The sequence below is a fragment of the Engystomops pustulosus genome, unplaced genomic scaffold (assembly GCF_040894005.1).
Source record: "Engystomops pustulosus unplaced genomic scaffold, aEngPut4.maternal MAT_SCAFFOLD_267, whole genome shotgun sequence".
NCBI lineage: Eukaryota > Metazoa > Chordata > Amphibia > Anura > Leptodactylidae > Engystomops > Engystomops pustulosus.
This window is the reverse complement of record NW_027285147.1, coordinates 64499-88919: the sequence shown is the minus strand read 5'-3', so window position 1 is coordinate 88919 and position 24421 is coordinate 64499. Positions and strand designations below refer to the sequence as shown.

Here is a 24421-nt window from a genome sequence, read left to right as displayed (position 1 = left end):
TCTTGTATCTCTCCAGGTGACTACCTATTGTATCTCTCCAGGTGACTACCTCTTTTATCTCTCCAGGTGACTCCCTCTTTTATCTCTCCAGGGGACTGACTCTTGTACCTCTCCAGGGGGCTACCTCTTGTATCTCTGGGATCTCCTCCAGGACTGATGGAGATCTCTCTGGGTGACTACCTCTTGTATCTCTCCAGGTGACTCCCTCTTGTATCTCTCCAGGTGACTCCCTCTTGTATCTCTCCATGTGACTCCCTCTTGTATCTCTCTCTCCAGGTGACTCCCTCTTGTATCTCTCTCTCTCCAGGTGACTCCCTCTTGTATCTCTCCATGTGACTCCCTCTTGTATCTCTCTCTCCAGGTGACTCCCTCTTGCACCTCTCCTGGTGACTCCCTCTTGCACCTCTCCAGGTCACTCCCTCTTGTACCTCTCCAGGTGACTCCCTCTTGTATCTCTCTCTCTCCAGGTGACTCCCTCTTGTACCTCTCCAGGTGACTCCCTCTTGTATCTGTGGAGAGAAGCCCAGACTGTGCAGAGCAGTGAGCACAGCACAAGGACCGGGGGGTATAAGAGAGTCTCCGGGGTCTCACACTGTTTGGTGAGAATATAATCCCACATGTGATAAGTCAGAGGGTCTGACGCCTTCAGTGCGAATCTACAATTATTATAGTCAGGAAAATACAGGAAACTGAGAGCAGACTCCTCCTCCGTGCTGTGTATATATATAAATATGTATATATATGTATATGTGTGTATTTGGAAGTAAAGTGTAATGTATATGTGTGTAATGTATATGTGTGTGATGTATGTGTGTGTAATGTATGTGTGTGTGTAATGTGTATATGTGTGTGTAATGTATATGTGTGTGTAAATGTGTGTAATGTATGTATGTGTGATGTATATGTGTGTGTAATGTATGTGTGTAATGTATATATGTGTGTAATGTATGTATGTGTGTGTAATGTATGTATGTGTGATGTATATGTGTGTGTAATGTATGTGTGTGTAATGTATATATGTGTGTAATGTATATGTGCGTGTAATGTATGTATGTGTGATGTATATGTATGTAATGTATATGTGTGTGTAATGTATGTGTGATGTATATGTATGTAATGCATATGTGTGTGTAATGTATGTGTGTGTAATGTATGTATGTGTGTGTAATGTATGTATGTGTGTAATGTGTATATGTGTGTGATGTATGTATGTGTGTAATGTATATGTGTGTGATGTATGTATGTGTGTAATGTATATGTGTGTGATGTATGTATGTGTAATGTATGTATGTGTGCAATGTATGTATGTGTGATGTATATGTGTGTGTGTAATGTATGTATGTATGTGTAATGTATGTATGTGTAATGTATATGTGTGATGTATATGTGTGTGTAATGTATATGTGTGTAATGTATATGTGTGTGTGTAATGTATGTATGTATGTGTGTAATGTATGTATGTGTGTGTAATGTATATGTGTGTGATGTATGTATGTGTAATGTATGTATGTGTGCAATGTATGTGTGATGTATATGTGTGTGTGTAATGTATGTATGTATGTGTAATGTATGTATGTGTAATGTATATGTGTGATGTATATGTGTGTGTAATGTATATGTGTGTAATGTATATGTGTGTGTGTAATGTATGTATGTATGTGTGTAATGTATGTATGTGTGTGTAATGTATATGTGTGTAATGTATGTGTGTGCAATGTATATATGTGTGTAATGTATATGTGTGTGTAATGTTTGTATGTGTGTGTAATGTATGTATGTGTGTGTAATGTATATGTGTGTGTAATGTATGTATGTGTGTGTAATGTATGTATGTGTGTGTAATGTATATGTGTGTAATGTATATGTGTGTGTGTAATGTATGTATGCGTGTGTAATGTATATGTGTGTAATGTATGTGTGTGTAATGTATGTATGTGTGTAATGTGTATATGTGTGTGTAATGTATATGTGTGTGATGTATGTATGTGTAATGTATGTGTGTGTAATGTATATGTGTGTGTAAATGTGTGTAATGTATGTATGTGTGTAATGTATGTATGTGTGATGTAAATGTGTGTGTAATGTATGTGTGTGTAATGTATATGTGTGTGTGTAATGTATGTATGTATGTGTAATGTATGTATGTGTGTGTAATGTATATGTGTGATGTATATGTGTGTGTAATGTATATGTTTGTAATGTATATGTGTGTGTGTAATGTATGTGTGTGTGTGTAATGTTTGTATGTGTGTGTAATGTATATGTGTGTAATGTATGTGTGTGTAATGTATATATGTGTGTAATGTATATGTGTGTGTAATGTTTGTATGTGTGTGTAATGTATGTATGTGTGTGTAATGTATGTATGCGTGTGTAATGTATATGTGTGTAATGTGTATATGTGTGTGTAATGTATATGTGTGTGATGTATGTATGTGTGATGTATGTGTGTGTGTAATGTATGTATGTGTGATGTATATGTGTGTGTAATGTATCTGTGTGTAATGTATATGTGTGTGTGTAATGTATGTATGTGTGTGTAATTTATGCATGTGTGTGTAATGTATATGTGTGTAATGTATGTGTGTGTGTGTAATGTATGTATGTGTGTGTAATGTATATGTGTGTACTGTATGTGTGTGTGTAATGTATGTATGTGTGTGTAATGTATATGTGTGTAATGTATGTGTGTGTGTAATGCATGTATGTGTGATGTATATGTGTGTGTAATGTATCTGTGTGTAATGTATATGTGTGTGTGTAATGTATGTATATGTGTGTAATGTATCTGTGTGTAATGTATGTATGTGTGTGTAATGTATGTGTGTGTAATGTATGTATGTGTGTGTAATGTATGTGTGTGTGTAATGTATGTATGTGTGTGTAATGTATATGTGTGTAATGTATGTGTGTGTGTAATGTATGTATGTGTGTGTAATGTATATGTGTGTGTGTAATGTATGTATGTGTGATGTATGTATGTGTGTGTAATGTGTATATGTGTGTGTAATGTATATGTGTGTGTAATGTATGTGTGTGTAATGTATGTATGTGTGTGTAATGTATATGTGTGTGTAATGTATATGTGTGTGTAATGTGTATGTGTGTGTAATGTGTATATGTGTGTGTAATGTATATGTGTGTGTAATGTATATGTGTGTGTAATGTATATGTGTGTAATGTATGTGTGTGTGTAATGTATATGTGTGTGTAATGTATATGTGTGTGTAATGTATATGTGTGTAATGTATGTGTGTGTGTAATGTATGTATGTGTGTGTAATGTATATGTGTGTGTAATGTATATGTGTGTGTAATGTATATGTGTGTAATGTATGTGTGTGTGTAATGTATATGTGTGTGTAATGTATATGTGTGTGTAATGTATATGTGTGTAATGTATGTATGTGTGTGTGTAATGTATGTATGTGTGTGTAATGTATATGTGTGTAATGTATGTGTGTGTGTAATGTATGTATGTGTGTGTAATGTATATGTGTGTAATGTATGTGTGTGTGTAATGTATGTATGTGTGAATTTGAAATAAAATAAAATAAATCCCTGGCAGATACCCAGAGATCCTGGTGATCTCCTGCCCCGGCCCCCTGTAGCCCCCCTAGGCTGGCGGAGGACTCACCTTTCTTCTGCATGGTCACCCTCAGGTCCTGTTTGCTCTGCTGTTGGCCGCTGGCCGTTGTTTCTCCCTCCTCCTCCTCGTGGTTGGACTGACCGACTGTGAGTATCTGCACGTGACTCCCCGAATCTGCCGCCTCATCCGGGAAGGCAGCGGCGGGGCCATCGATACCTGAGGGGCAGACACCGGGCACTGAGCAGGCAGTTATATCACTACTGCCCCCTGCTGGCTGGGGCGCCCCCTTCCCATAGTGCAAATCCATAAGACACCAGCTCCACTGATACCGGACACAACAAAATAAAACTCACCAAATAACAAGAGGAAATAATGTAACACATTCCCCACGTGTACAGGGACACAACATATCCACATCCACTGCAGACACGTCACATGACCACAAACAGCAGGAAATATCCAGACAATGCCCCCCCCCCCCCCCCCCATGCAACAGGCAGGAGACTATGAGCTTTACCCTAACGGACTAATCCTGTCTACAGTCCAACACAACGGCAGACACCGAAAATGTCTACCACTAGTGGTGGTGTATAATGTGTATGTAGTGAGCTCCCCCTAGTGGTGGTGTATAATGTGTATGTAGTGATCTCCTCCTAGTGGTGGTGTATAATGTGTATGTAGTGATCTCCTCCTAGTGGTGGTGTATAATGTGTATGTAGTGATCTCCCCTAGTGGTGGTGTATAATGTGTATGTAGTGATCTCCCCCTAGTGGTGGTGTATAATGTGTATGTAGTGAGCTCCCCCTAGTGGTGGTGTATAATGTGTATGTAGTGATCTCCTCCTAGTGGTGGTGTATAATGTGTATGTAGTGATCTCCCCCTAGTGGTGATGTATAATGTGTATGTAGTGATCTCCTCCTAGTGGTGGTGTATAATGTGTATGTAGTGAGCTCCTCCTAGTGGTGATGTATAATGTGTATGTAGTGATCTCCTCCTAGTGGTGGTGTATAATCTGTATGTAGTGATCTCCCCCAAGTGGTGGTGTATAATCTGTATGTAGTGATCTCCCCCTAGTGGTGGTGTATAATGTGTATGTAGTGATCTCCTCCTAGTGGTGGTGTATAATGTGTATGTAGTGATCTCCCCCTAGTGGTGGTGTATAATGTGTATGTAGTGATCTCCCCCTAGTGGTGGTGTATAATGTGTATGTAGTGAGCTCCCCCTAGTGGTGGTGTATAATGTGTATGTAGTGATCTCCCCCTAGTGGTGGTGTATAATGTGTATGTAGTGATCTCCTCCTAGTGGTGGTGTATAATATGTATGTAGTGATCTCCCCCTAGTGGTGGTGTATAATGTGTATGTAGTGATCTCCTCCTAGTGGTGGTGTATAATCTGTATGTAGTGATCTCCTCCTAGTGGTGGTGTATAATGTGTATGTAGTGATCTCCTCCTAGTGGTGGTGTATAATGTGTATGTAGTGATCTCCTCCTAGTGGTGGTGTATAATGTGTATGTAGTGATCTCCCCCTAGTGGTGGTGTATAATGTGTATGTAGTGAGCTCCCCCTAGTGGTGGTGTATAATGTGTATGTAGTGATCTCCTCCTAGTGGTGGTGTATAATCTGTATGTAGTGATCCCCCCTAGTGGTGATGTATAATCTGTATGTAGTGACCTCCCCCTAGTGGTGGTGTATAATGTGTATGTAGTGATCTCCCCCTAGTGGTGGTGTATAATGTGTATGTAGTGATCTCCCCCTAGTGGTGGTGTATAATGTGTATGTAGTGATCTCCCCCTAGTGGTGATGTATAATCTGTATACTGTGATCTTCCCTAGTGGTGGTGTATAATGTGTATGTAGTGATCTCCTCCTAGTGGTGGTGTATAATGTGTATGTAGTGATCTCCCCCTAGTGGTGGTGTATAATGTGTATGTAGTGATCTCCCCCTAGTGGTGATGTATAATGTGTATGTAGTGATCTCCTCCTAGTGGTGGTGTATAATGTGTATGTAGTGATCTCCCCCTAGTGGTGGTGTATAATGTGTATGTAGTGATCTCCCCCTAGTGGTGGTGTATAATGTGTATGTAGTGATCTCCTCCTAGTGGTGGTGTATAATCTGTATGTAGTGATCTCCTCCTAGTGGTGGTGTATAATCTGTATGTAGTGATCTCCTCCTAGTGGTGGTGTATAATGTGTATGTAGTGATCTCCCCCTAGTGGTGGTGTATAATGTGTATGTAGTGATCTCCCCCTAGTGGTGGTGTATAATGTGTATGTAGTGATCTCCCCCTAGTGGTGGTGTATAATGTGTATGTAGTGATCTCCTCCTAGTGGTGGTGTATAATCTGTATGTAGTGATCTCCTCCTAGTGGTGGTGTATAATGTGTATGTAGTGATCTCCCCCTAGTGGTGGTGTATAATGTGTATGTAGTGATCTCCTCCTAGTGGTGGTGTATAATGTGTATGTAGTGATCTCCCCCTAGTGGTGGTGTATAATGTGTATGTAGTGATCTCCCCCTAGTGGTGGTGTATAATGTGTATGTAGTGATCTTCCCCTAGTGGTGGTGTATAATGTGTATGTAGTGATCTCCCCCTAGTGGTGGTGTATAATGTGTATGTAGTGATCTCCCCCTAGTGGTGATGTATAATCTGTATGTAGTGATCTCCTCCTAGTGGTGGTGTATAATCTGTATGTAGTGATCTCCTCCTAGTGGTGGTGTATAATGTGTATGTAGTGATCTCCCCCTAGTGGTGGTGTATAATCTGTATGTAGTGATCTCCCCCTAGTGGTGGTGTATAATGTGTATGTAGTGGTCTCCTCCTAGTGGTGGTGTATAATCTGTATGTAGTGATCTCCCCCTAGTGGTGGTGTATAATCTGTATATAGTGATCTCCTCCTAGTGGTGGTGTATAATGTGTATGTAGTGATCTCCCCCTAGTGGTGGTGTATAATGTGTATGTAGTGATCTCCTCCTAGTGGGGGTGTATAATGTGTATGTAGTGGTCTCCCCCTAGTGATGGTGTATAATCTGTATGTAGTGATCTCCTCCTAGTGGTGGTGTATAATGTGTATGTAGTGATCTCCCCCTAGTGGTGGTGTATAATCTGTATGTAGTGATCTCCTCCTAGTGGTGGTGTATAATGTGTATGTAGTGATCTTCCCCTAGTGGTGGTGTATAATGTGTATGTAGTGATCTCCCCCTAGTGGTGGTGTATAATGTGTATGTAGTGATCTCCCCCTAGTGGTGATGTATAATCTGTATGTAGTGATCTCCTCCTAGTGGTGGTGTATAATGTGTATGTAGTGATCTCCCCCTAGTGGTGGTGTATAATGTGTATGTAGTGATCTCCTCCTAGTGGTGGTGTATAATGTGTATGTAGTGATCTCCCCCTAGTGGTGGTGTATAATGTGTATGTAGTGATCTCCTCCTAGTGGTGGTGTATAATGTGTATGTAGTGATCTCCCCCTAGTGGTGGTGTATAATGTGTATGTAGTGATCTCCCCCTAGTGGTGGTGTATAATGTGTATGTAGTGATCTCCTCCTAGTGGTGGTGTATAATGTGTATGTAGTGATCTCCCCCTAGTGGTGGTGTATAATGTGTATGTAGTGATCTCCTCCTAGTGGTGGTGTATAATCTGTATGTAGTGATCTCCTCCTAGTGGTGGTGTATAATGTGTATGTAGTGATCTCCCCCTAGTGGTGGTGTATAATGTGTATGTAGTGATCTCCTCCTAGTGGTGGTGTATAATGTGTATGTAGTGATCTCCCCCTAGTGGTGGTGTATAATGTGTATGTAGTGATCTCCTCCTAGTGGTGGTGTATAATCTGTATGTAGTGATCTCCTCCTAGTGGTGGTGTATAATGTGTATGTAGTGATCTCCCCCTAGTGGTGGTGTATAATGTGTATGTAGTGAGCTCCTCCTAGTGGTGGTGTATAATCTGTATGTAGTGATCTCCCCCTAGTGGTGGTGTATAATGTGTATGTAGTGATCTCCCCCTAGTGGTGGTGTATAATGTGTATGTAGTGAGCTCCCCCTAGTGGTGGTGTATAATCTGTATGTAGTGATCTCCCCCTAGTGGTGGTGTATAATGTGTATGTAGTGATCTCCCCCTAGTGGTGGTGTATAATGTGTATGTAGTGATCTCCTCCTAGTGGTGGTGTATAATGTGTATGTAGTGATCTCCCCCTAGTGGTGGTGTATAATCTGTATGTAGTGATCTCCTCCTAGTGGTGGTGTATAATGTGTATGTAGTGATCTCCCCCTAGTGGTGGTGTATAATGTGTATGTAGTGATCTCCTCCTAGTGGTGGTGTATAATGTGTATGTAGTGATCTCCCCCTAGTGGTGGTGTATAATGTGTATGTAGTGATCTCCCCCTAGTGGTGGTGTATAATCTGTATGTAGTGATCTCCTCCTAGTGGTGGTGTATAATCTGTATGTAGTGATCTCCCCCTAGTGGTGGTGTATAATGTGTATGTAGTGATCTCCCCCTAGTGGTGATGTATAATGTGTATGTAGTAATCTCCTCCTAGTGGTGGTGTATAATCTGTATGTAGTGATCTCCCCCTAGTGGTGGTGTATAATCTGTATGTAGTTATCTCCCCCTAGTGGTGGTGTATAATCTGTATGTAGTGAGCTCCCCCTAGTGGTGGTGTATAATCTGTATGTAGTGATCTCCTCCTAGTGGTGGTGTATAATCTGTATGTAGTGATCTCCCCCTAGTGGTGGTGTATAATCTGTATGTAGTGATCTCCTCCTAGTGGTGGTGTATAATCTGTATGTAGTGATCTCCCCCTAATGGTGGTGTATAATGTGTATGTAGTGATCTCCTCCTAGTGGTGGTGTATAATCTGTATGTAGTGATCTCCTCCTAGTGGTGCTGTATAATGTGTATGTAGTGAGCTCCCCCTAGTGGTGGTGTATAATGTGTATGTAGTGATCTCCCCCTAGTGGTGGTGTATAATCTGTATGTAGTGAGCTCCCCCTAGTGGTGGTGTATAATGTGTATGTAGTGATCTCCTCCTAGTGGTGGTGTATAATCTATATGTAGTGATCTCCCCCTAGTGGTGGTGTATAATCTGTATGAAGTGATCTCCCCCTAGTGGTGGTTTATAATGTGTATGTAGTGATCTCCCCCTAGTGGTGGTGTATAATGTGTATGTAGTGATCTCCCCCTAGTGGTGGTGTATAATGTGTATGTAGTGATCTCTCCCTAGTGGTGGTGTATAATCTGTATGTAGTGATCTCCCCCTAGTGGTGGTGTATAATGTGTATGTAGTGATCTCCCCCTAGAGGTGGTGTATAATCTGTATGTAGTGATCTCCCCCTAGTGGTGGTGTATAATGTGTATGTAGTGATCTCCCCCTAGTGGTGGTGTATAATCTGTATGTAGTGATCTCCTCCTAGTGGTGGTGTATAATCTGTATGTAGTGATCTCCTCCTAGTGGTGGTGTATAATCTGTATGTAGTGATCTCCCCCTAGTGGTGGTGTATAATGTGTATGTAGTGATCTCCTCCTAGTGGTGGTGTATAATGTGTATGTAGTGATCTCCCCCTAGTGGTGGTGTATAATCTGTATGTAGTGATCTCCCCCTAGTGGTGGTGTATAATCTGTATGTAGTGATCTCCCCCTAGTGGTGGTGTATAATATGTATGTAATGAGCTCCTCCTAGTGGTGGTGTATAATTTGTATGTAATGAGCTCCTCCTAGTGGTGGTGTATAATCTGTATGTAGTGATCTCCCCCTAGTGGTGGTGTATAATGTGTATGTAGTGATCTCCCCCTAGTGGTGGTGTATAATCTGTATGTAGTGATCTCCTCCTAGTGGTGGTGTATAATCTGTATGTAGTGATCTCCCCCTAGTGGTGGTGTATAATCTGTATGTAGTGATCTCCCCCTAGTGGTGGTGTATAATCTGTATGTAGTGATCTCCTCCTAGTGGTGGTGTATAATCTGTATGTAGTGAGCTCCCCCTAGTGGTGGTGTATAATCTGTATGTAGTGATCTCCTCCTAGTGGTGGTGTATAATGTGTATGTAGTGATCTCCCCCTAGTGGTGGTGTATAATGTGTATGTAGTGATCTCCCCCTAGTGGTGGTGTATAATGTGTATGTAGTGATCTCCCCCTAGTGGTGGTGTATAATGTGTATGTAGTGATCTCCCCCTAGTGGTGGTGTATAATCTGTATGTAGTGATCTCCCCCTAGTGGTGGTGTATAATCTGTATGTAGTGATCTCCCCCTAGTGGTGGTGTATAATATGTATGTAGTGATCTCCTCCTAGTGGTGATGTATAATGTGTATGTAGTGATCTCCCCCTAGTGGTGGTGTATAATCTGTATGTAGTGATCTCCCCCTAGTGGTGGTGTATAATGTGTATGTAGTGATCTCCCCCTAGTGGTGGTGTATAATCTGTATGTAGTGATCTCCTAGTGGTGGTGTATAATCTGTATGTAGTGATCTCCCCCTAGTGGTGGTGTATAATCTGTATGTAGTGATCTCCCCCTAGTGGTGGTGTATAATCTGTATGTAGTGATCTCCTCCTAGTGGTGGTGTATAATCTGTATGTAGTGAGCTCCCCCTAGTGGTGGTGTATAATCTGTATGTAGTGATCTCCTCCTAGTGGTGGTGTATAATGTGTATGTAGTGATCTCCCCCTAGTGGTGGTGTATAATGTGTATGTAGTGATCTCCCCCTAGTGGTGGTGTATAATGTGTATGTAGTGATCTCCCCCTAGTGGTGGTGTATAATGTGTATGTAGTGATCTCCCCCTAGTGGTGGTGTATAATGTGTATGTAGTGATCTCCCCCTAGTGGTGGTGTATAATCTGTATGTAGTGATCTCCTCCTAGTGGTGGTGTATAATCTGTATGTAGTGATCTCCCCCTAGTGGTGGTGTATAATCTGTATGTAGTGATCTCCCCCTAGTGGTGGTGTATAATCTGTATGTAGTGAGCTCCCCCTAGTGGTGGTGTATAATCTGTATGTAGTGATCTCCTCCTAGTGGTGGTGTATAATGTGTATGTAGTGAGCTCCCCCTAGTGGTGGTGTATAATGTGTATGTAGTGATCTCCTCCTAGTGGTGGTGTATAATGTGTATGTAGTGATCTCCCCCTAGTGGTGGTGTATAATGTGTATGTAGTGATCTCCTCCTAGTGGTGGTGTATGATCTGTATATAGTGAGCTCCCCCTAGTGGTGGTGTATAATCTGTATGTAGTGATCTCCCCCTAGTGGTGGTGTATAATCTGTATGTAGTGATCTCCTCCTAGTGGTGGTGTATAATCTGTATGTAGTGATCTCCCCCTAGTGGTGGTGTATAATCTGTATGTAGTGATCTCCTCCTAGTGGTGGTGTATAATGTGTATGTAGTGATCTCCCCCTAGTGGTGGTGTATAATGTGTATGTAGTGATCTCCCCCTAGTGGTGGTGCATAATGTGTATGTAGTGATCTCCTCCTAGTGGTGGTGTATAATGTGTATGTAGTGATCTCCCCCTAGTGGTGGTGTATAATGTGTATGTAGTGATCTCCCCCTAGTGGTGGTGTATAATCTGTATGTAGTGATCTCCCCCTAGTGGTGGTGTATAAGGTGTATGTAGTGATCTCCTCCTAGTGGTGGTGTATAATCTGTATGTAGTGAGCTCCCCCTAGTGGTGGTGTATAATGTGTATGTAGTGATCTCCTCCTAGTGGTGATGTATAATCTGTATGTAGTGAGCTCCCCCTAGTGGTGGTGTATAATGTGTATGTAGTGATCTCCTCCTAGTGGTGGTGTATAATGTGTATGTAGTGATCTCCCTCTAGTGGTGGTGTATAATCTGTATGTAGTGATCTCCCCCTAGTGGTGGTGTATAATGTGTATGTAGTGATCTCCCCCTAGTGGTGGTGTATAATCTGTATGTAGTGTTCTCCCCCTAGTGGTGGTGTATAATGTGTATGTAGTGATCTCCCCCTAGTGGTGGTGTATAATCTGTATGTAGTAATCTCCTCCTAGTGGTGGTGTATAATGTGTATGTAGTAATCTCCCCCTAGTGGTGGTGTATAATCTGTATGTAGTGTTCTCCTCCTAGTGGTGGTGTATAATCTGTATGTAGTGATCTCCCCCTAGTGGTGGTGTATAATGTGTATGTAGTGATCTCCCCCTAGTGGTGGTGTATAATCTGTATGTAGTGATCTCCCCCTAGTGGTGATGTATAATCTTTATGTAGTGATCTCCCCCTAGTGGTGGTGTATAATGTGTATGTAGTGATCTCCCCCTAGTGGTGGTGTATAATGTGTATGTAGTGATCTCCCCCTAGTGGTGGTGTATAATCTTTATGTAGTGATCTCCCCCTAGTGGTGGTGTATAATGTGTATGTAGTGATCTCCCCCTAGTGGTGGTGTATAATCTGTATGTAGTGATCTCCTCCTAGTGGTGGTGTATAATCTTTATGTAGTGATCTCCTCCTAGTGGTGGTGTATAATGTGTATGTAGTGATCTCCTCCTAGTGGTGGTGCATAATCTGTATGTAGTGATCTCCCCCTAGTGGTGGTGTATAATCTGTATGTAGTGATCTCCTCCTAGTGGTGGTGTATAATCTGTATGTAGTGATCTCCCCCTAGTGGTGGTGTATAATCTGTATGTAGTGATCTCCTCCTAGTGGTGGTGTATAATGTGTATGTAGTGATCTCCTCCTAGTGGTGGTGTATAATCTGTATGTAGTGATCTCCCCCTAGTGGTGGTGTATAATCTGTATGTAGTGATCTCCCCCTAGTGGTGATGTATAATCTGTATGTAGCGATCTCCCCCTAGTGGTGGTGTATAATCTGTATGTAGTGATCTCCTCCTAGTGGTGGTGTATAATCTGTATGTAGTGATCTCCTCCTAGTGGTGGTGTATAATCTGTATGTAGTGATCTCCCCCTAGTGGTGGTGTATAATGTGTATGTAATGATCTCCCCCTAGTGGTGGTGTATAATGTGTATGTAGTGATCTCCTCCTAGTGGTGGTGTATAATGTGTATGTAGTGATCTCCCCCTAGTGGTGGTGTATAATCTGTATGTAGCGATCTCCCCCTAGTGGTGGTGTATAATCTGTATATAGTGATCTTCTCCTAGTGGTGGTGTATAATCTGTATGTAGTGATCTCCTCCTAGTGGTGGTGTATAATCTGTATGTAGTGATCTCCCCCTAGTGGTGGTGTATAATGTGTATGTAATGATCTCCCCCTAGTGGTGGTGTATAATGTGTATGTAGTGATCTCCTCCTAGTGGTGGTGTATAATGTGTATGTAGTGATCTCCCCCTAGTGGTGGTGTATAATCTGTATGTAGTGATCTCCCCCTAGTGGTGGTGTATAATGTGTATGTAGTGATCTCCTCCTAGTGGTGGTGTATAATGTGTATGTAGTGATCTCCCCCTAGTGGTGGTGTATAATGTGTATGCAGTGATCTCCTCCTAGTGGTGGTGTATAATCTGTATGTAGTGATCTCCTCCTAGTGGTGGTGTATAATCTGTATGTAGTGATCTCCCCCTAGTGGTGGTGTATAATGTGTATGTAGTGATCTCCCCCTAGTGGTGGTGTATAATGTGTATGTAGTGATCTCCCCCTAGTGGTGGTGTATAATGTGTATGTAGTGATCTCCTCCTAGTGGTGGTGTATAATCTGTATGTAGTGATCTCCCCCTAGTGGTGGTGTATAATGTGTATGTAGTGATCTCCCCCTAGTGATGGTGTATAATCTGTATGTAGTGATCTCCCCCTAGTGGTGGTGTATAATCTGTATGTAGTGATCTCCTCCTAGTGGTGGTGTATAATGTGTATGTAGTGAGCTCCCCCTAGTGGTGGTGTATAATGTGTATGTAGTGAGCTCCCCCTAGTGGTGGTGTATAATGTGTATGTAGTGATCTCCCCCTAGTGGTGGTGTATAATGTGTATGTAGTGATCTCCCCCTAGTGGTGGTGTATAATGTGTATGTAGTGATCTCCCCCTAGTGGTGGTGTATAATGTGTATGTAGTGATCTTCTCCTAGTGGTGGTGTATAATGTGTATGTAGTGATCTCCCCCTAGTAGTGGTGTATAATGTGTATGTAGTGATCTCCCCCTAGTGGTGGTGTATAATCTGTATATAGTGATCTCCTCCTAGTGGTGGTGTATAATGTGTATGTAGTGATCTCCCCCTAGTGGTGGTGTATAATGTGTATGTAGTGATCTCCTCCTAGTGGTGGTGTATAGTCTGTATGTAGTGATCTCCCCCTAGTGGTGGTGTATAATGTGTATGTAGTGATCTCCTCCTAGTGGTGGTGTATAATCTGTATGTAGTGATCTCCTCCTAGTGGTGGTGTATAATCTGTATGTAGTGATCTCCCCCTAGTGGTGGTGTATAATCTGTATGTAGTGATCTCCCCCTAGTGGTGGTGTGTAATGTGTATGTAGTGAGCTCCTCCTAGTGGTGGTGTGTAATGTGTATGTAGTGAGCTCCCCCTAGTGGTGGTGTATAATGTGTATGTAGTGATCTCCCCCTAGTGGTGGTGTATAATGTGTATGTAGTGATCTCCCCCTAGTGGTGGTGTATAATGTGTATGTAGTGATCTCCCCCTAGTGGTGGTGTATAATGTGTATGTAGTGATCTCCCCCTAGTGGTGGTGTATAATGTGTATGTAGTGATCTCCTCCTAGTGGTGGTGTATAATGTGTATGTAGTGATCTCCCCCTAGTGGTGGTGTATAATCTGTATGTAGTGATCTCCTCCTAGTGGTGGTGTATAATCTGTATGTAGTGATCTCCCCCTAGTGGTGGTGTATAATCTGTATGTAGTGATCCCCTCCTAGTGGTGGTGTATAATCTGTATGAAGTGATCTCCCCCTAATGGTGGCTGTAGTGTTATGTGTACAGGTGATGATGACGAGTCATGCAGGTCTGGGGGTCATGCTGTGCAGGGCTGGGGGTCATGCTGTGCAGGTCTGTGGGTCATGCTGTGCTGGGGTCATGCAGGGGGCACCGTGCATCTGACCTTTCTGCTTTCCTTTCCTCTCCTTCCTGTTGCTACCGCTCGGGCAGCTGGTGGTGACGGCGGTCGCCTTGGTCTTTTTAGTAGATTTTGGAGGTTGGGGCTCGGCCGCTCCCTGTGTGTCCTCCTGCTCGGCCTCATGCACTGCTCCGTGTGCACATCGGGGGACAAAGAGAGGGGACATTACTACCAGGTCACCCACCAGCATGACAGCGCTCAGTGTGGGGGTCCTCACCCCGGGGAGCACAGGTCACATGACAGCAGTCAGTGTGGGGGTCCTCACCCCGGGGAGCACAGGTCACTACCGGGCTGCACCTAATACCGGGTCGCACCTATTACCGGACTGCACCTACTACCGGGCTGCTCCTACTACCGGGCTGCTCCTACTACCGGGCTGCACCTACTGCCGGGCTGCTCCTACTGCCGGGCTGCTCCTACTGCCGGGCTGCTCCAACTACCGGGCTGCTCCAACTACCGGGCTGCTCCTACTACCGGGCTGCACCTACTACCGGGCTGCTCCTACTATCGGGCTGTTCCTACTACCGGGCTGCACCTACTACCGGGCTGCATCTACTGCCGGGCTGCACCTACTATCGGGCTGCTCCTACTACCGGGCTGCTCCTACTACCGGGCTGCATCTACTACGGGGCTGCACCTACTAACGGGCTGCACCTACTACCGGGCTGCACCTACTGCCGGGCTGCTCCTACTGCCGGGCTGCTCCTACTGCCGGGCTGCTCCAACTACCGGGCTGCTCCAACTACCGGGCTGCTCCTACTACCGGGCTGCACCTACTACCGGGCTGCTCCTACTATCGGGCTGTTCCTACTACCGGGCTGCACCTACTACCGGGCTGCATCTACTGCCGGGCTGCACCTACTATCGGGCTGCTCCTACTACCGGGCTGCTCCTACTACCGGGCTGCATCTACTACGGGGCTGCACCTACTAACGGGCTGCACCTACTACCGGGCTGCACCTACTACCGGGCTGCTACTACTACCGGGCTGCATCTACTACCGGGCTGCACCTACTAACGGGCTGCTCCTACTACCGGGCTGCTCCTACTAGCGGCCTGCATCTACTACCGGGCTGCCCCTACTACCGGGCTGCACCTACTACCAGGCTGCATCTACTACCGGGCTGCATCTACTACCAGCCTGCATCTACTACCCGGCTTCTCCCGGGCTGCATCTTCTCCCGGGCTGCACCTACTACCGGGCTGCACCTACTACCGGGCTGCTCCTACTATCGGGCTGTTCCTACTACCGGGCTGCACCTACTACCGGGCTGCATCTACTGCCGGGCTGCACCTACTATCGGGCTGCTCCTACTACCGGGCTGCTCCTACTACCGGGCTGCATCTACTACGGGGCTGCACCTACTAACGGGCTGCACCTACTACCGGGCTGCACCTACTGCCGGGCTGCTCCTACTGCCGGGCTGCTCCTACTGCCGGGCTGCTCCAACTACCGGGCTGCTCCAACTACCTGGCTGCTCCTACTACCGGGCTGCACCTACTACCGGGCTGCTCCTACTATCGGGCTGTTCCTACTACCGGGCTGCACCTACTACCGGGCTGCATCTACTGCCGGGCTGCACCTACTATCGGGCTGCTCCTACTACCGGGCTGCTCCTACTACCGGGCTGCATCTACTACGGGGCTGCACCTACTAACGGGCTGCACCTACTACCGGGCTGCACCTACTACCGGGCTGCTACTACTACCGGGCTGCATCTACTACCGGGCTGCACCTACTACCGGGCTGCTCCTACTAGCGGCCTGCTCCTACTAGCGGCCTGCATCTACTACCGGGCTGCCCCTACTACCGGGCTGCACCTACTACCAGGCTGCATCTACTACCGGGCTGCATCTACTACCAGCCTGCATCTACTACCCGGCTTCTCCCGGGCTGCATCTTCTCCCGGGCTGCACCTACTACTGGGCTGCACCTACTACAGGGCTGCTCCTACTACCGGGCTGCACCTACTACCGGGCTGCTCCTACTACCGGGCTGCTCCTACTACGGGGCTGCACCTACTACGGGGCTGCACCTACTACCGGGCTACTCCTACTACCGGGCTGCTCCTACTACCGGGCTGCTCCTACTACCAGCCTACATCTACTACCGGGCTGCACTTACTACCAGCCTACATCTACTAACGGGCTGCAGCTACTACCGGGCTTCTCCTGGGCTGCATCTACTACCGGGCTGCTCCTACTACCGGGCTGCACCTACTACCGGGCTTCTCCCGGGCTGCATCTTCTCCCGGGCTGCACCTACTACCGGGCTGCACCTACTACCGGGCTGCTCCTACTACCGGGCTGCTCCTACTACCGGGCTGCTCCTACTACCGGGCTGCACCTACTAACAGCCTACATCTACTACCGGGCTGCACCTACTACCGGGCTTCTCCCGGGCTGCATCTACTACCGGGCTGCACCTACTACCGGGCTGCTCCTACTACCGGGCTGCACCTACTACCGGGCTGCACCTACTACCAGGCTGCTCCTACTACCGGGCTGCTCCTACCACCGGGCTGCTCCTACCACCGGGCTGCTCCTACTACCGGGCTGCACCTACTACCGGGCTGCATCTACTACCGGGCTGCACCTACTACCGGGCTGCTCCTACTACCAGGCTGCTCCTACTACCGGGCTGCATCTACTACTGGGCTGCATCTACTACAGGGCTGCTCCTACTACCGGGCTGCACCTACTACCAGCCTACATCTACTACCGGGCTGCACCTACTACCGGGCTTCTCCCGGGCTGCATCTACTACCGGGCTGCACCTACTACCCGGCTGCTCCTACTACCGGGTTGCTCCTACTACCGGGCTGCACCTACTGCCGGGCTGCTCCTACTGCCGGGCTGCTCCTACTGCCGGGCTGCTCCTACTACCGGGCTGCAGCTACTACCGGGATACACCTACTACCAGGCTGCTCCAACTACCGGGCTGCATCTACTGCAGGGCTGCACCTACTACCGGGCAGCTCCTACTACCGGGCTGCATCTACTACAGGGCTGCACCTACTACCGGGCTGCTCCTACTACCGGGCTGCACCTACTACCGGGCAGCTCCTACTACCGGTCTGCTCCTACTACCGGGCTGCACCTACTACCGGGCTGCTCCTACTACCGGGCTGCTCCTACCACCGGGCTGCTCCTACTACCGGGCTGCTCCTACTACCGGGCTGCATCTACTACTGGGCTGCATCTACTACAGGGCTGCTCCTACTACCGTGCTGCACCTACTACCAGCCTACATCTACTACCGGGCTGCACCTACTACCGGGCTTCTCCCGGGCTGCATCTACTACCGGGCTGCACCTACTACCCGGCTGCTCCTACTACCGGGCTGCTCCTACTACCGGGCTGCACCTACTGCCGGGCTGCTCCTACTGCCAGGCTGGTCCTACTGCCGGGCTGCTCCTACTACCGGGCTGCAGCTACTACTGGGATACACCTACTACCGGGCTTCTCCAACTACCGGGCTGCATCTACTACAGGGCTGCACCTACTACCGGGCACCACCTACTACCGGGCTGCATCTACTACAGTGCTGCACCTACTACCGGGCTGCTCCTACTACCGGGCTGCACCTACTACCGGGCTGCTCCTACTACCGGTCTGCTCCTACTACCGGGCTGCACCTACTACCGGGCTGCTCCTACTACCGGGCTGCTCCTACTACTGGGCTGCTCCTACTACCGCACTGCACCTACTACCAGCCTACATCTACTAGCGGGCTGCACCTACTACCGGGCTGCTCCTATTACAGGGCTGCACCTACTACCGGGCTTCTCCCGGGCTTCATCTTCTCCCGGGCTGCATCTTCTCCCGGGCTGCACCTACTACCGGGCTGCTCCTACTACCGGGCTGCTCCTACTACCGGGCTGCACCTACTATCGGGCTGCTCCTACTACTGGGCTGCTCCTACTACCGGGCTGCTCCTACTACCGGGCTGCACCTACTACCAGCCTACATCTACTACCGGGCTGCACCTACTAACGGGCTTCTCCCGGGCTGCATCTACTACCGGGCTGCACCTACTACCGGGCTGCTCCTACTACCGGGCTGCAGCTACTACCGGGCTGCAGCTACTACCGGGCTGCACCTACTACCGGGCTGCACCTCCTAACGGGCTGCACCTACTACCGGGCTGCACCTCCTAACGGGCTGCATCTACTACCGGGCTGCACCTACTACCGGGCTGCACCTACTACCGGGCTGCATCTACTACCGGGCTGCACCTACTGCCGGGCTTCATCTACTACCGGGCTGCACCTACTACCAGCCTACATCTACTAACGGGCTGCATCTACTACCGGGCTGCTCCTACTACCGGGCTGCACCTACTACCAGCCTATATCTACTACTGGGCTGCACCGACTACCGGGCTTCTCCCGGGCTGCATCTTCTCCCGGGCTGCATCTACTACCGGGCTGAACCTACTACCCGGCTGCTAGTACTACCGGGCTGCTCCTACTACCGGGCTGCACCTACTGCCGGGCTGCTCCTACTGCCGGGCTGCTCCTACTACCGGGCTGCTCCTACTACCGGGCTGCACCTACTGCCGGGCTGCTCCTACTACCGGGCTGCATCTACTACAGGGCTGCACCTACTACCGGGCTGCTCCTACTACCGGGCTGCTCCTACTACCGGGCTACACCTACTACCGGGCTGCTCCTACTACCGGGCTGCACCTACTACCAGCCTACATCTACTAGCGGGCTGCACCTACTACCGGGCTTCTCCCGGGCTGCATCTACTACCGGGCTGCATCTACTACCGTGCTGCTCCTACTACCGGGCTGCTCCTACTACCGGGCTGCATCTACTACCGGGCTGCACCTACTACCGGGCTGCACCTACTATCGGGCTGCTCCTACTACCGGGCTGCTCCTACTGCCAGGCTGCTCCTACTACCGGGCTGCACCTACTACCAGCCTACATCTACTACCGGGCTGCACCTACTACCGGGCTTCTCCCGGGCTGCATCTACTACCTGGCTGCATCTACTACCGGGCTGCACCTACTACCGGGCTGCTCCTACTACTGGGCTGCTCCTACTACCGGGCTGCACCTACTACCAGGCTGCATCTTCTCCCGGGCTGCATATACTACCGGGCTGCACCTACTACCGGGCTGCACCTACTACCGGGCTTCTCCCGGGCTGCATCTACTACCTGGCTGCATCTACTACCGGGCTGCACCTAATACCGGGCTGCTCCTACTACCGGGCTGCTCCTACTACCGGGCTGCACCTACTACCGGGCTGCACCTACTACCGGGCTGCATCTACTACCGGGCTGCACCTACTACCGGGCTGCTCCTACTACCGGGCTGCTCCTACTACCGGGCTGCACCTACTACCGGGCTGCACCTACTACCGGGCTGCTCCTACCACCAGGCTGCTCTTACTACCGGGCTGCTCCTACCACCAGGCTGCTCCTACCACCGGGCTGCACCTACTGCCGGTCTGCTCCTACTGCCGGGCTGCTCCTACTACCGGGCTGCAGCTACTACCGGGATACACCTACTACCGGGCTGCTCCTACTACCGGGCTGCATCTACTACGGGGCTGCACCTACTACCGGGCTGCACCTACTACCGGGCTGCTCCTACTACCGGGCTGCTCCTACTACCGGGCTGCTCCTACTACCGGGCTGCACCTACTACCAGCCTACATCTACTACCGGGCTGCACCTACTAACGGGCTTCTCCCGGGCTGCATCTACTACCGGGCTGCACCTACTACCGGGCTGCTCCTACTACCGGGCTGCTCCTACTACCGGGCTGAAGCTACTACCGGGCTGCAGCTACTACCGGGCTGCACCTACTACCGGGCTGCACCTCCTAACGGGCTGCACCTACTACCGGGCTGCACCTCCTAACGGGCTGCATCTACTACCGGGCTGCACCTACTACCGGGCTGCACCTACTACCGGGCTGCATCTACTACCGGGCTGCACCTACTGCCGGGCTTCATCTACTACCGGGCTGCACCTTCCAGCAGCCTACATCTACTAACGGGCTGCATCTACTACCGGGCTGCTCCTACTACCGGGCTGCACCTACTACCAGCCTATATCTACTACTGGGCTGCACCTACTACCGGGCTTCTCCCGGGCTGCATCTTCTCCCGGGCTGCATCTACTACCGGGCTGAACCTACTACCCGGCTGCTAGTACTACCGGGCTGCTCCTACTACCGGGCTGCACCTACTGCCGGGCTGCTCCTACTGCCGGGCTGCTCCTACTACCGGGCTGCACCTACTGCCGGGCTGCTCCTACTACCGGGCTGCATCTACTACAGGGCTGCACCTACTACCGGGCTGCTCCTACTACCGGGCTGCTCCTACTACCGGGCTACACCTACTACCGGGCTGCTCCTACTACCGGGCTGCACCTACTACCAGCCTACATCTACTAGCGGGCTGCACCTACTACCGGGCTTCTCCCGGGCTGCATCTACTACCGGGCTGCATCTACTACCGTGCTGCTCCTACTACCGGGCTGCTCCTACTACCGGGCTGCATCTACTACCGGGCTGCACCTACTACCGGGCTGCACCTACTACCGGGCTGCTCCTACTACCGGGCTGCTCCTACTGCCGGGCTGCACCTACTACCGGGCTTCTCCCGGGCTGCATCTTCTCCCGGGCTGCATCTACTACCGGGCTGAACCTACTACCCGGCTGCTAGTACTACCGGGCTGCTCCTACTACCGGGCTGCACCTACTGCCGGGCTGCTCCTACTGCCGGGCTGCTCCTACTACCGGGCTGCACCTACTGCCGGGCTGCTCCTACTACCGGGCTGCATCTACTACAGGGCTGCACCTACTACCGGGCTGCTCCTACTACCGGGCTGCTCCTACTACCGGGCTACACCTACTACCGGGCTGCTCCTACTACCGGGCTGCACCTACTACCAGCCTACATCTACTAGCGGGCTGCACCTACTACCGGGCTTCTCCCGGGCTGCATCTACTACCGGGCTGCATCTACTACCGTGCTGCTCCTACTACCGGGCTGCTCCTACTACCGGGCTGCATCTACTACCGGGCTGCACCTACTACCGGGCTGCACCTACTACCGGGCTGCTCCTACTACCGGGCTGCTCCTACTGCCGGGCTGCTCCTACTACCGGGCTGCACCTACTACCAGCCTACATCTACTACCGGGCTGCACCTACTACCGGGCTTCTCCCGGGCTGCATCTACTACCTGGCTGCATCTACTACCGGGCTGCACCTACTACCGGGCTGCTCCTACTACCGGGCTGCTCCTACTACCGGGCTGCACCTACTACCGGGCTGCATCTTCTCCCGGGCTGCATCTACTACCGGGCTGCACCTACTACCGGGCTGCACCTACTACCGGGCTTCTCCCGGGCTGCATCTACTACCTGGCTGCATCTACTACCGGGCTGCACCTAATACCGGGCTGCTCCTACTACCGGGCTGCTCCTACTACCGGGCTGCACCTACTACCGGGCTGCACCTACTACCGGGCTGCATCTACTACCGGGCTGCACCTACTACCGGGCTGCTCCTACTACCGGGCTGCTCCTACTACCGGGCTGCACCTACTACCGGGCTGCACCTACTACCGGGCTGCTCCTACCACCAGGCTGCTCCTACTACCGGGCTGCTCCTACCACCAGGCTGCTCCTACCACCGGGCTGCACCTACTGCCGGTCTGCTCCTACTGCCGGGCTGCTCCTACTACCAGGCTGCAGCTACTACCGGGATACACCTACTACCGGGCTGCTCCTACTACCGGGCTGCATCTACTACGGGGCTGCACCTACTACCGGGCTGCACCTACTACCGGGCTGCTCCTACTACCGGGCTGCTCCTACTACCGGGCTGCACCTACTACCGGGCTGCTCCTACTACCGGGCTGCACCTACCACCAGGCTGCTCCTACTACCGGGCTGCTCCTACCACCAGGCTGCTCCTACTACCGGGCTGCATCTACTACCGGGCTGCACCTACTACCGGGCTGCACCTACTAACGGGCTGCACCTACTGCCGGTCTGCTCCTACTACCGGGCTGCTCCTACTACCGGGCTGCTCCTACTACCGGGCTGCACCTACTACCGGGCTGCACCTACTACCGGGCAGCACCTACTACCGGGCTGCACCTACTACCGGGCTGCTCCTACTACCGGGCTGCACCTACTACCAGCCTATATCTACTACTGGGCTGCACCTACTATCGGGCTTCTCCCGGGCTGCATCTACTACCGGGCTGCACCTACTACCGGGCTGCTCCTACTACCGGGCTGCTCCTACTACCGGGCTGCAGCTACTACTGGGCTGCAGCTACTACTGGGCTGCACCTACTACCGGGCTGCACCTACTGCCGGGCTGCTCCTACTACCGGGCTGCATCTACTTCAGGGCTGCACCTACTACCAGGCTGCTCCTACTACCGGGCTGCTCCTACTACCGGGCTACACCTACTACCGGGCTGCTCCTACTACCGGGCTGCACCTACTACCAGCCTACATCTACTAGCGGGCTGCACCTACTACCGGGCTTCTCCTGGGCTGCATCTACTACCGGGCTGCTCCTACTACCGTGCTGCTCCTACTACCGGGCTGCTCCTACTACCGGGCTTCTCCCGGGCTGCACCTACTACCGGGCTGCATCTACTACCGGGCTGCACCTACTACCGGGCTGCACCTACTACCGGGCTTCTACCGGGCTGCATCTACTACCTGGCTGCATCTACTACCGGGCTGCACCTACTACCGGGCTGCTCCTACTACCGGGCTGCTCCTACTACCGGGCTGCACCTACTACCGGGCTGCACCTACTACCGGGCTGCATCTACTACCGGGCTGCACCTACTACCGGGCTGCTCCTACTACCGGGCTGCACCTACTACCGGGCTGCACCTACTACCGGGCTGCTCCTACCACCAGGCTGCTCCTACTACCGGGCTGCTCCTACCACCAGGCTGCTCCTACTACCGGGCTGCACCTACTACCGGGCTGCTCCTACTACCGGGCTGCACCTACTACCGGGCTGCACCTACTACCGGGCTGCTCCTACCACCAGGCTGCTCCTACTACCGGCCTGCTCCTACCACCAGGCTGCTCCTACTGCCGGGCTGCTCCTACTACCGGGCTGCAGCTACTACCGGGATACACCTACTACCGGGCTGCTCCTACTACCGGGCTGCATCTACTACGGGGCTGCACCTACTACCGGGCTGCACCTACTACCGGGCTGCTCCTACTACCGGGCTGCTCCTACTCCCGGGCTGCACCTACTACCGGGCTGCTCCTACTACCGGGCTGCACCTACCACCAGGCTGCTCCTACTACTGGGCTGCTCCTACCACCAGGCTGCTCCTACTACCGGGCTGCATCTACTACCGGGCTGCACCTACTACCGGGCTGCACCTACTACCGGGCTGCACCTACTGCCGGTCTGCTCCTACTACCGGGCTGCTCCTACTACCGGGCTGCTCCTACTACCGGGCTGCATCTACTGCCGGGCTGCATCTACTACCGGGCTGCTCCCACTACCGGGATGCTCCTACTACCGGGCTGCACCTACTACCGGGCTGCACCTACTGCCGGGCTGCACCTACTGCCGGGCTGCATCTACTGCCGGGCTGCTTCTACTACCGGGCTGCTCCTACTACCGGGCTTCTCCCGGGCTGCATCTACTACCGGGCTGCTCCTACTACCGTGCTGCTCCTACTACCGGGCTGCTCCTACTACCATGCTTCTCCCGGGCTGCACCTACTACCGGGCTGCATCTACTACCGGGCTGCACCTACTACCGGGCTGCACCTACTACCGGGCTTCTCCCGGGCTGCATCTACTACCTGGCTG

General features: G+C 50.4%; 1 protein-coding gene across 1 annotated transcript in view; it reads right to left on the bottom strand.

Annotated features, from left to right (window-relative positions):
- LOC140110384 (tubby protein homolog) overlaps nt 1-24421 on the bottom strand; it is an 82243-nt gene that overhangs the window by 22897 nt on the left and 34925 nt on the right. Inside the window, exons 3-4 of the mRNA XM_072132206.1 lie at nt 14568-14708; nt 3637-3804 (exon numbers count right to left, since the gene is read on the bottom strand). Of these exons, the coding sequence (XP_071988307.1) occupies nt 3637-3804; nt 14568-14708 (309 nt within the window). The remainder of the gene's footprint in view (nt 1-3636; nt 3805-14567; nt 14709-24421) is intronic.